The sequence below is a fragment of the Neolamprologus brichardi genome, chromosome 1 (genome assembly GCF_056152115.1).
Source record: "Neolamprologus brichardi isolate AB-2024 chromosome 1, ASM5615211v1, whole genome shotgun sequence".
Classification (NCBI taxonomy): Eukaryota; Metazoa; Chordata; class Actinopteri; order Cichliformes; family Cichlidae; genus Neolamprologus; species Neolamprologus brichardi.
In genome coordinates, this window is record NC_142104.1 from 45294735 (window position 1) to 45307860 (window position 13126).

A 13126-nucleotide genomic window follows, 5' to 3' on the forward strand; every position below is an offset into this window, starting at 1 on the left:
ATGGTGTTTGGTTGGTCTGTCAGTCTGGAATTGCCCTCCTCTTTGCTCCATACGGGAATCTCTCAGCAGCACCAAACACTGATGTTAACATGCACACCATACATAAACATGTCCAAATACAGCAGATTGACCAGTATTTACAGCTGCATCAGTTGTTTTCTGCTTTCCTTCAGAGAGCTTATATGACCTTGTTCTAGAAACGTTGGGGTGCTGTTTAAATAAAAGCAAAATGCAATAGTTTGCAAATGTTGAACATTGTGAAAATGTTTCCGATGTTCTGTTTTATTCGCATAGAAAACCTATCAAATGTTGAGAAAATGTCCCATTTTGTGAAAATATTAGTTCAGACTCAAACTACATAAATTTCTTAAATACAATTTTAGCTATTAGAGAAAAAAGGTATTCATGGTGCAGCAACATTAATAACTGTTCACATTTTTTTTCCTATCGATCCTTTAAAGTTGTTGCAAAACTAAGAGAGGATTCGAGGTCACCTGATCTAATCCTAATTATATGCTTTATCAAAAAGGCAAGTTTTAAGCCTAATCTTAGAAGTATAGAGTCAAACTAGGAGCTGGTTCACAGAAAAGGAGCCTAAAAGCTGAAAGCTCTTCTTCCCCTACTACTTTTAAATACTCTTGGAACCACAAGCAAGCCCACAGTCTGAGAGTTAAGTTCTCTGTTGGGGTAACACAGTACTATGAGGTCTTTAGGATAATGTGGGGTTTGATTATTCATGTATGTGATGAGCTGCTAACGAGTATTTTATTTAGTAATGACCCCAACACTGCTGTCGTCTCCAGAGACAAAAGTTTAACTTTTTGGAAAGTGTATGTCCTGTTACATCTGGCATAAAACTAACACCACGTTTCATAAAATCAAATTCAAACGTGGTGGTGGTATGATGGATTTTCCAGATTTGATGGAGTTTATAAATTCAGTTTGACTATCTGAAAAGCCGGAAGGAGAATGTCTGGCCATCAGATGTGTCCTGAAGCTGAAGAGCTCTTGGGTTATGGAACAAGAAAATGATCTGATGATCTGGTCCCTTAAAAGTCTGAAGTTAAATCAAGATGCTTTAACATGACCTGAAACAGACTGATCATGGTCGAAAGTCATTCAATGTGGCTGAAGCAATTCTGCAAAGAAAACTAGGCCAAAATTGCTCCACAGTGATGTGAAAGATTCATAGCTATTGATCCCAAACGCTATGAGATAACTGACCAATCATTTTTAGTCATTCAGTGCTTTAATAATTAATAATCCAAGGAAGAAGTGTTTTACTGGTGAATGCTCAAGGTGGATAAACAAACATGTCCCTGAGCCTGGTTCTGCAGGTTCTTTCCTATGAACAGGGATTTTTTTCCGTCCCATTGTTGCCAAGTGCTGACTCAAAGGGGTTGTTTGATTGTTGGGGTTTTCTCTATATTTTTGTACAGTTGTTACCTTACAATATAAAGCACCTTGTTGTAATTTGGTACTATATACACACATTCCAAATTATTATGCAAATGATATTTCTCTCGAATTTTCCTAAACAGTCGATGCAAGTAACAGAACAATTTTTGAGTCATCAGCTATTAGTTTTATTAGTATAATTTGAATGTTACTGAACAACTCTCCCAATGAAAACATACTGTTTTTAAAAATAAAACTTAAAATGCACTGTTTCAAATTATTAGGCACGACAGAGTTCCAAAATATTTCATAGTTTGTAAAGAACTGAAAATGGTTATTTGTTGAATTTGCAGCATTAGGAGATCATATTTACTGAAATCAAAAGCTATTTCAATCAAAAAGATCTTAACAGGTCCTGTTACGTATTAACATAGGACCTCTTATTTGATAGCAGTTTCACAATTCTTGCATCCATGTAACTTTTTGGAGAGTTATTGCTTGAATGTCTGCAGGATGTCAGAATAGCCTCCCAGAGCTGGTTTTTGGATGTGAACTACCTCCACCCTCCTTGGTCTTTTGCTTGAGAATGCTCAAAGGTTCTCAATCCGGTCTTTTAGTGATGACGTGATGAATCCTGCTTCCGGGCCCAAACTACCCTGCGTTTAATAAGGCTTTTTTTTTTTTTAACATGTTTTAATGCTTTGTATCTTATTCTATTTATTCTCAAAAAGCCCCTAAAAACAGTCACTGATCACTGTCGCCCTCTCGGTTTTTATTACCGCTAATCATTTTAAAGCTCAGTTTTTAAAACCTTACGATGTAACTACAGCCCAGCCCATGCAGCAGTATATTGATGACTAACCTCGTATTGTGGATGGATTATCTCAGTTGTTCTCCTGAAGTTTGGTCCATTTACAGCATCCTGCCATGCGATTGCATTTGTCCCTGACCATCCAGAATACTCACGGCAACTTTTATCGAGTGGAAAGAAGTTAGCGTTCATCCTCCACCCTTCACTGTTAATATTATGCTAACGTAGCTGTGTTGCTAGCGATCACGTAGCACATCGTTATATATCAGCTAGCCAAACTAAAGTAACCCTACAAACGTCACTGCTGTTTACTTTCCTGTCTTCATTTATGTCAGAAGTGATAGCAGAGCTGTACGTCTTGATTTGTTTCAGAAATCTCTCAGTCAGGACATGCTATATTATATTTAGATGGAAACTAGCGAGCTAACTCTTTGCTAACTTCTAACTACGTTAAGTTTAATAAATTCCATTTTCATGGATGCCTGGATGTTTAACTTAATTGTTACACCTGGTAAAGCAGCCACGCTGATCATTTTATTACAGATGAAAGAATTTAAATAGTTTTTAACTCTCAGTGATGCCGCAGTGATCGTTTGGCTTATGGACCTGCAGCGGAGTTTGGGCCCAGACACGGTTAATGATGTCAGACTTAAAGACCGGATAGAGGTCAGGGGAGGTCGGGGGCCACACCATGAGTTTCTCTAATTTTATGCCGATAGCAGCCAATGATGCAGAGGTATTCCTTGCAGTATGAGATGGTGCATTGTCAGGCATGAAGATGATTTTGTTGCGGAAAGCATGGTTCTTTTATTTTGTACCATGGAAGAAAGTGGTCAGTCAGGATGTCCACATACTTTGCAGAGGTCACTTTCACACCTTCAGGGACCCTGAAGGGGCCGACCAGCTCTCTCCATGTGATTCCCGCCCAAAACGTGACTCCACTACCTCTTTGCTGACCTCACATCCTTGTTGGCACATGGTGGCCATCCACCACTCCATCCACATGGACAATATAGGGTTGCACGGCACTCATCAGTGAACAAGACTGATGAAAATTAGTCTTCATGTAGTTCAAGGCCCACTGCAGCCGTTTCTGCTTGTGAGCATGAACCTGTGTGGGCTGTGACTCAGCCACAAATCTCTTGACAGTACAATGATCACGCTTAAGTATTTGTGATATATCTAGGGGTTTCATTACTTGTCCAAGGCATTCAACTATTTCACTTTTTCAGCAGCAGAGAGATCCTTTTTCTTTTTCCAAAGATTTTCAGCTCAAGATATTGTTGCATTATTATTCTTTGTAAATAAACGTTTATTCTGAGAATCCTGTGTTTGCGTCCACCAGCTTCACTATCCTTGACAAATGAGGAAAATTTGAAAAAGCACCACAGGGATAATTCAGTATCTCGGTGCTGCCTCACTGGCTAAACAGGATGCTTGGCCATTCTAAATGAAAATCCTTTGATTAAAAAATACAATAAACACACGTCTCTGACTAGCTTTTTTGTGAGCTACCTACATTTTGAACTTGACTATTTTTTTTGCAACTTTCATGAAGTTATTTTTAGCTTCTGGCATCCCTTCACATAAGCTGTTAAACGCTGTGGCTGTTGACAGCTCAAATGGCGACAGGTATGGCACACTCAAAATTAAAAAGAATTTATCTAGTAATATTATTATTGTTATTGCTGTAACTAAATAATTTGCCATATATGGGATAAATAAAGTATTTGTTATTGTCATCTTCACATCTTTATGATGTTTTTCCACAACTACAGTTAACAGGTGTTTCTAATTAGAAATATAGCCACTAACAACGAACAATTGACTTTTTAAGGATAACTTATATAAAGCTTTTTGATTTTAATATATTTAGATTTCACACCTTTTTAAAAAGTTAAACATGAATATCTGTTAACTTTATTATTTTTTCTATTTTCAATGGGGAAAACAACAACAACAAACAAAACTGAACCACATTAAAGGCTTGCTGGAAAGTAGGAAACGATAGTCCCTCATAGCGACTTTCTATGGACCGTACCACGTTACACTTTGAACAAGGGAATTGTCACGTGCACTTTCACCATCGTTACGGAGAGAAAGGACGAAGTAAGATCGCTTCTTTTCGTTTCAAGGAACGATTCTACGTTAAGCCATTCAAACATAAAAGGAAGCAAATATCATACTGATGTTGGTTCTGACCGGTTCCTTTAAAGCTCTCCACCCCCTTTACAGCTGCCGAATGGAAATGGTTCAGCATAAGGACACTGCCATTTTACACGGTGACTTCTAGTTAAATCTATGAAGTGACAGACCACAAGTTATCCACACGTGTTGTGGGCAGTTTGTTTTCCGAGCGGTGCAATATTTTTAAACGTCACACTGTTACATAATAAGCAAATATCCAAAACACGATCTCGTCTGTTAAGCACAAATCCAACTAACAGTGAAGTAAAGAACCGGGTAAGTAGTTGAGCATTTTAAGTTAACTGTTGTCGCTAGCGTTAATGACACAGACAACTCACGAAGAGGCAGCTGCTGGGCTTGGAGCAGAGTTTGATGGCCAGGCAAAAATGTTTAAACACGTCATGACGAGTTTGGGTTGTTCGCGTAAGTGAGCTGTGCTTACAGTATCATCTGGTAACAGCGATACGAATCATTAACTCACTTGAGAGGTTTGTGAATACGTGCACATAAATATGTCCAATATAAATGTATTGTACAAAATACACACGCATGTGACGTCACCGAAAGCGGAAGTCACCCCTGCCACCTCTCTCGCAGATAGTGGACTTTTTTTAAAGTCTGATCTGTTAAACTGTTAAACTTCTCTGCACCAGGCAACAGGACCGCCTCCCTGCTTTAATAGCAAGCTCGAGTTTAGAAGATATATAGCCAAGAGGGCTGAGCTAAATCTTCGATCCTCTGGAGTGCATCACTTCCTGTATTAGTGTAAAGCAGAGGATCATAGCATGCTGCTAACATGGATGCTACTCGTACTGCAGTGAACAGCCAGCACCAAAACACATTGTGGACAGCTGAAGTCAGCAGTTTATCTTCTGGCTGTTTTTCAGGGTTCAGTCTTCTGTGGGTCAGCTCATTGGATACGAAAATTAAACTACTCTCCTGGTCAAAGCCACAAGACTCACTAGCAATTAAAGTTAATATAGTAATAGAGAGAAAACTGTATAATTCTGAATTATACTAATGCATGAAGCATTCACACAGCAACCTCAGGTAACTGATTGTTGCTGAGGTAAAGTTTGTTTTTGTCAGAGAAGTCTGGAATTAACATCTCCAGTAAAATAAAAAATGCTGTGTGACAGCAAGTGATGAATGTACTCTTAATATAACCAAAATAACAGTTTACTATCTTGATAATCAATCATCCAAGTAAGGAAATCACAAAAAGTTGATACTGTTCATTTGGAGGTAGCGTTTTCAGCAGGAGAAACGTTTTGTCACTTCTTCAGTCTCTGACTGTAGATTTCCCCAACCTGACCACTGATCAGTGGCCATGAGTAAGATTCAGAGTTTGCAATGAGCTACCCCTAGGCCAACTCCTCAATCTAGAGATGGTCTTTCTCTTTTCACGTAAATGGCCTCTTTGACTCCCCAATCAAACCAGTGTTCCTCCCTGTCCAGGATGTGTACATGCTAATCCTTTAAAGAGTGGCCACTGGCCTGAAAGTGTAGACTGCTGAGCAGAGCAGGGCGATATGACCAAAAATATTTATCACGATATACATTTGAAAATTTACTATAACGATATAACTGACGATATAATTGACACTAGACAAAATACTTTACAACTCCACAATTTTATTAGTGCAAAAAACCCCATCAATGTATTTTCACTTAAACAAGCAGCTGTTTTTATCTGCATTAAAGTTATATAAAAATTTAACAGTGCAATTCTTTGCTGACAGTTTAACCAAAAGGCATTTCCAGTGGAAACTGGCCGACATATCCTCAGCATAACCATGTATAATATCCACAAAACTTAAAAACAGGTTATACACACACAATACGGTAACATTATGTTGAAGCACAGTACGTATCACTCCGCGAGGCTCCGCCTACGATGCCGTAATGCTCCGACAATCTATCAAGCGGTGCGGCTTCGTAGCTTAGCAAAGTCGTACTGAAACATTTGACAGATGTTCGAGCGCCGTGCACATAAAATCGTTTCAGTTTAACCTAAAGGCATTTCCAGTGGACATTGCACCACTTGATGGATTGTCGGAGCATTACGTCTATCGTAGGGAGGAGCCTCGCGGAGTGATACGTACTGTGCTTCAACATAATATTACCGTATTGCGTGTGTATAACCTCTTTAAGTTTTGTGGACATTATATACTAGGGCTGTTCGATATAATGATATATATCGGATGACGATATAAAAGCGTCTATCGTTTCATTTTACGCTATCGTTTGTTTTGTGGTGTCGCAAAATAAACTGTTTACAGCAATATTTTTTCATGTTCTGATGTCACTGTAGTTATTATTAATTTATTAAAGTTCTCTCTTTCTCTTATATTTAATATAACCACACTACGGACGGACAAGCGCCTGTTTTTATGCGTTGTCGTTAGCAACAACGACGGTAACAGCATTGCGTGTCCGCTTGTTTATGTTCCACATAAGCCTTTCACAATAAAGCTCAAGATCCTGTTGAGACTTTTCAAAATAAACGGAATCACGTGAAAGAGCAGATTATTTACGGATGAGAAGTAAAAAAGACGTCAGGTGCTAAAAAATAAACCTTAGACTCAAACGTTAGAACAGGCTTTTCCCCGCAGCACGCCGTGTAATAAATACTCACAAAGAAAACGGCGCCGTTACAACTTATGTCTAAAAATGTATCGTTTCATGCATCGGTTAAAACACTCGACTCAGCTACACGACGCGCAGCTGGAAACACTTCACACAAGTCGAGCTGCCCGAGGTTCACAGAATTTACAGAAAATGTTACATTTTTGTGATTTATATCGTTATCGGACAATAGATGTCTTATATCGGGATATGAGATTTTGGTCATATCGCACAGCCCTATTATATACTGTTATGCTGAGGATATGTCGGCCAGTTTCCACTGGAAATGCCTTTAGGTTAAACTGTCAGCGAGGAATTTGCATTTGCACTGTTACATCTTTATATAACTTTAATGCAAAAAACAGCTGCTTGTTCAAGTGAAAATACATTGATGGGGTTTTTTGCACTAATAAAGTTGTGGAGTTGTAAAGTATTTTGTCTCGTGTCAATTATATCGTTATCACAAATTTTCAAATGTATATCGTGATAAATATTTTTGGTCACATCGCCCTCACATCGGCTTGACTTTGTATCTCAAATTATTCAAATGTTTCACATTCCTAAGGAACATTATGAAGGTGCTAAGAAAAAAAGATGTGGTTGTCGGTGGCCTAACCAACTTCAACTTCATTTGTATAGTACATTTAAAACAACTATTGTTGACCAAAGTGCTTTACAGGTTCAGCAAGTGAAAACAGTGATAAGGGACAATAGAAATAATGACAAGACAGATGTGGAGCACTAGTAGTGATTCAGGGCCTGACAATGCCAGCGCGTCAGCAGCATTTGCAGCTGGTATTTCGCTGTAACTCAATGGCCTAGGCATTTTTAAACAAGAACATTTCCCTGGGAAATACTCGACTATTGTGGCAGATTATTGACACACTATCTGTAGTTGCTGTTGCCTTTAACTTTATAGGTTTTCCTGTTTCTACAGTAACATTTAATTGTCTGGAAGTCAGTAGCATGCTCTCTTTGCTTTATTTCAGTTGTGGCAAGCAAACAGCTTGTGGATATGTTACACCCACCACTGATGGAGGTGGTAGCATTGACTAGTGTGCAAACTGGTAAAGACTTGACACAGTAATTAAGATTAATGTGGTATTGTAATCATTATTTCATGTAGACCACAGTCATTTTAATATTTTTGTGAATTGCTGGGTTATGAATAATTTGTTTGTTAATGTTCAGTTGTATGCCAAGTTAGATTAGATGCTTCCTGTGGGTTGCCATCGATAGATAAAGTGATTAGATATGCCTAATCACTGAAGCCAACTTAGCCTGAGTGTCTAGTGGCTCTAGCATATTTATTTATGTGTTGGATGTCTTTGTAAAATATTGTTTTCTTTTTTTTAAACATATTTGTTTCAGGGCTCTAGACTAACCTTTACCATGGTTGCACTGGAGCACCAACTTCTTTCTTAGGTGCACCAGCACAAAAGTTATGTGACCCAAATCTTTTAACCACATCGCTTAACACCGCAGCTTTACATGTTCACTTTTTAAAAACAATTTCTGTCCATACAGACAACATTGATTTGTAAAGGATTAACTAACAATCTTGTTCTTTATTTGGAGCACATTTCTACAAGAAAGATAAGTTACCATATTTTTTGGACCATAAAGCGCACCAGATAATAAGATAAGATAATAAGGCACATTAAGCGAAACTAAACAGTCAGATAAGTCAAACTTTACTCAGCTTATTCCTCCACTTCTGTACCATTGATTCATTAATGTTAAATTCTGTCACAGCAGCATGTCTCAGGTGCCATTTTGAGGTCCCTATACACACAATACGGTAATATTATGTTGAAGCGCATATTACTCTGTGAGGCTCCAGTAGGGCTGGGCCATATCATATTGTTCAACGGTAATACCGGTATAATGTGAGGCAATGATAATAAAAAGAAATATCGCGATATAATATGGGTAAAACGTGCATGCGCAGTGCCTTTGTTTTCATACGCACACGGCGGCGACGGAGAATGAGGAGGGCGAAAGTGGATCGTTGAATGAAACAGGTGAACCTGAACTGGTTTGTAAAAATGCTGCAACTTCAGTGGTGTGGGACTGGTTTGGCTTTCGTCCGTCAGATACACAACAAAGCACTATTTTTGGTAGCGCATGCTAGCGGGCCGTCGTTATTACCGTTATTACCGAACTGATTTTATGTACACGGCGCTAAAAAATCTGTCAAAAATGTTTTAGTACAACTTTGCTAAGCTACGAAGCTGCACCGCTTGATGGATTGGCGGAGCATTACGGCTGCTGTAGTCGGGAGCCTGGTGCATTGTGTGTGTGTGTGTATGACCCCTTTAAGTTTTGTGGATATTATACATGGTTATGCTGAGGATATGTCGGCCAGTTTCCACTGGAAATGCCTTTTGGTTAAACTGTCAGCAAGGAATTTGCATTTGCACTGTAAAATGTTTATATAGCTTTAATGCACATAAAAAAACGGAAACGAAAGGATTTTAAGTGCGCCTTATAGTCCGAAGAATACGGTAATGAAAAAGTTCTTGTGCTTAAAGTGCTTCACTGAGCTGAAATTTAAACTTAAAATGTCTCAAGATATATAAAATCTAACATAAAAGTCCAAATTAAAAGTGCCTCAAAGACTTCGAACTGAAGATCTCAGTATCTGAACGTCTTACCTTGGGCATCGGCATCTGAGAGGTTCCGCTATTGACTCTCTCATTGGTTTAGACCACGATATGGAGCAGCAGCACGGAGTCGGTGCTTCAGCGGCCCTCTAAGCTGCTCTAAGCGGCCCTCGAACTCCTAGAGCCCTGTGTTTGTAATTGGGGTTTCTTGTGTCTTGTCCTGATGTGTCTCTTGTGTGTATGTGTGGGTTTGTTTTCTGTTACCAGCACTACTAGGCCTTGGATGGATAGCCTTGACCCTGAAACACTGTATGTGTCTCCAGAGCACACTGGTCTGCCCTCACATGTCCTTGCTACCGTGGAAGGGCCCAACCTGGACCTGAGGGGGTAAGTGTGTGTGTGTGTGTGTGTGTGTGTGTGTGTGTGTGTGCGCCTGCCTGTGTGTGTGTGTGCCTGTGCGTGTGTGTGTGTGTGTGTGTGTGCCTGTGTGTGTGTGCGTGCGTGTGTGTGTGTGTGTGTGGATATGGAGCACCATAACTACTCTGCATCTAAAAGTCCACATTAGCAAAAATGCACTGGTTGCTAATGAAGACTAGCTAACATAGTTAGAGGAAGCTAAGAGCAAAGGATGCACCAGTTGGACACATTTCAGTTGCTGTTGCCGTTTCCTTGTTTGCAATAGTTTGTGGTCGATGTCCAAACCACTGTTTGAAAAGTTTCATCAGGAGCGCCTCTCTCTCTCTCTCTCTCTCTCTCTCTCTCAATGTCTGTCATTACATTAACTTTGCATTTTTTGCACTTAAGATAACAAGTTACCGTCTTGATAGTGTCACCTTCAACTCATCTGTCTTTTCTTCTTCTCTTGTGTGTTTGCATGCATGTGTGTACACACACAAAGTAAACTAAGAACACAGAAAAGCGATAAAGCAGCACTAATGTAAATGACAACAAAGTGCGGTAAAGACTCTTAATCTTAAGTAAGTTGCGTGAATATGCACAACTGCATGAATATAACGCAAATACAAAGTTTCCCGGAGGAACCCACCCAAGGAATTAATAAAGTTTCATCTAATCTAATCTGAATAATATAAAATCTGATACCAGCGTTAAATTATTAAGGTGTATTGGTGTATTTATTATTTTTGCATAGAACCATCAAATCCACTTTTTGTCAAATTAAATACTTTAAAGATTTGATCCACCTCAGAACTGCACAAATAATCTATAAAGCAGCAAACCAATATTTGCTGCAAATAAGATCAAATCATCATGGCCTGATAGGAATCCTCATGTTCAGCTAGCCTGTCGTAATAACTAATGTGAAATATCACAGCGTTTAAGTCACAGATAAAATAAAAAAGGGCGTCATTATCTATTGTCATATTTTCACTCAAAGTGCTTTATTATGCCTCATTCACTGATTCACACCCATTAATAGAAGCACTTCAGATATACTCACACATTTATTATCTCATATTAATTATGCACATCAAAGCTGACCATGAAAACCGCCTTCATGTTTTTCTGTATTTTATTCTCAGTTATTTTGACACAAAGGAATCTGCTGTGATGCTCACACCTTTGATAAAGGCAAAATTTCCCCGATTCGAATCGATTCGTGACCTTATGAATCGGAATTGAATCGATTCTAGAAATTAGTGACGATACTCAGCCCTGATTAAAATCTCTAAGAAGTCATTTGTTAAAGGTTTAACCGTCTGTTTGCCTAATTCGCTCCCTTTATCATGGATCATTTTAATCCCTTTATACTTTTAATAACTCCAGTAAGATTTGCCAGTAATACAGTTTTGTTTAATATGGGATGTTTTTATATTGCTCCTTCTACTAAATTAGTGGTTCTGGAAATTTGTCCAACACAGTGGTTGTCACTGTTGCCTCACAGCAATAAAGTCCTGTGTTCAATTCCCGGGCTGGGCGATATGGCCTAAAATTCATATCTTGATATTCTTTATCTGGATGGCAATATACGATATATATATCTCAATATTTTTTTTAAAGCCATAAAGTCAGAACAAAAAGAGAGTTCTTAGTCAAAGCTGTGTCCCAGATGTCACACAGGCACTTTTATTATCATACAGCGCTGATGTACATGAAAAAATTATTCAGAAATAAATTATCAGCATTTATTAAATAATAATTCTCCATAAATAAAAGAAAACTATGTTGTTTTTGTGCATAACAAAAAGCTCACAATTGTGCAGTCAAAATGTAAACTAACAGACGCTGAGCATAATAACAAAGACAGATTTCACAGCTGCTTTGTTCCTAAGTTTTACCGCGTGACTGACAGCCTTGAGTTTGAAATCTGCTTAGTAACCGTGTCTCTTACAGGTGCCATTTATGGTCCTTATACACACACAGTACGGTAATATTACGCTGAAGCACAGTACGTATCACTCCGCGAGGCCCCTGACTACACTGGCCGTAATGCTCCGACAATCCATTAAGCGGTGCGGCTTAGTAGCTTACCAAAGTCGTAGCATTTTTGACAGATTACTGAGTAATAGCCTAGTAACCCTAACCCTAACCTGTACCACATAAAATTGGTTTGCGGTCAGTAAGCACAACCAGAACTCATACATAAGGCACACTGTCGATTTTTGAGAAAATGAAAGGATTTTAGTGTGAGGTTATAGTCCGAAAAATACGGTATACGAGTTTATACGAGTTTATACGAGTATACGATGAACCAGAGACCAGATGAACAGAATCAACTTTTGGAGAGGTGAAAATACTAGTAGTGCTAGCTGCACGGCGTCAACACGTTAACGAGGTAACCGCTGACGCTAACCGCAATGCTAACTCGTTGACGGCGTGCAGCCCCACGCACGGGGCGATCCGCGGTAACTCGTTAATGGAGATTTGCCGCGTTAATACAGTTATGGCGTTAATGTCATTTTAACGAGAGTAACGCAGCAGCACTAAAATAATAATCTCCAAAAGTTTTCTTTTTACCAACCAGCTCCTCTTTGATAGCTGCCCTGTCCATCTTGTCGCTGCCTGCAGGTGAAGCGATGAGGGAAGGGGAGTTGTGTTCAGGGAAGGAGAGGCGAGGCGGAGTAACTTAGAGACAAAAGTGGGCGAGAGAGAGGCAAACCTGCGGTTCCACAAGTATAATTATAACGTAACATAGACTATATCGATATAAACGATATTGTCACATCTCATGTCTCGTATAAAAATATATCGATATATTTAAAAACTCGATATATCACCCAGTCCTAATTCCACCATCATCTTTCTGTGTGGAGTTTCTCCTGTCTTTTCGTGGGTTCTCTCCAGTAGAGCAGGGCGATATGACCAAAAATATTTATCATGATATACATTTGAAAATTTGCAGTTTATAACAAAATACTTTACAACTCCACAACTTTATTAGTGCAAAAAAGAAACATCAATGTATTTTCACTTAAACAAGCAGCTGTTTTTTATGTGCATTAAAGTTATATAAAATCCAAAGAAAGATCCACTTTCG

General features: G+C 38.9%; 1 protein-coding gene across 3 annotated transcripts in view; it reads left to right on the forward strand.

The window, feature by feature from the left end:
- Window positions 1–4350: 4350 nt before the first annotated feature.
- celf1 (cugbp, Elav-like family member 1) overlaps window positions 4351–13126 on the forward strand; it is a 59256-nt gene continuing 50480 nt past the window's right edge. For all 3 annotated transcript variants that reach the window (XM_087843138.1, XM_087843147.1, XM_087843140.1), the window contains exons 1-2: window positions 4351–4672; window positions 9898–10017. In XM_087843138.1, coding sequence (XP_087699264.1) covers window positions 9914–10017 — 104 coding nt within the window. In that variant the 5' untranslated portion in view covers window positions 4351–4672; window positions 9898–9913. The remainder of the gene's footprint in view (window positions 4673–9897; window positions 10018–13126) is intronic.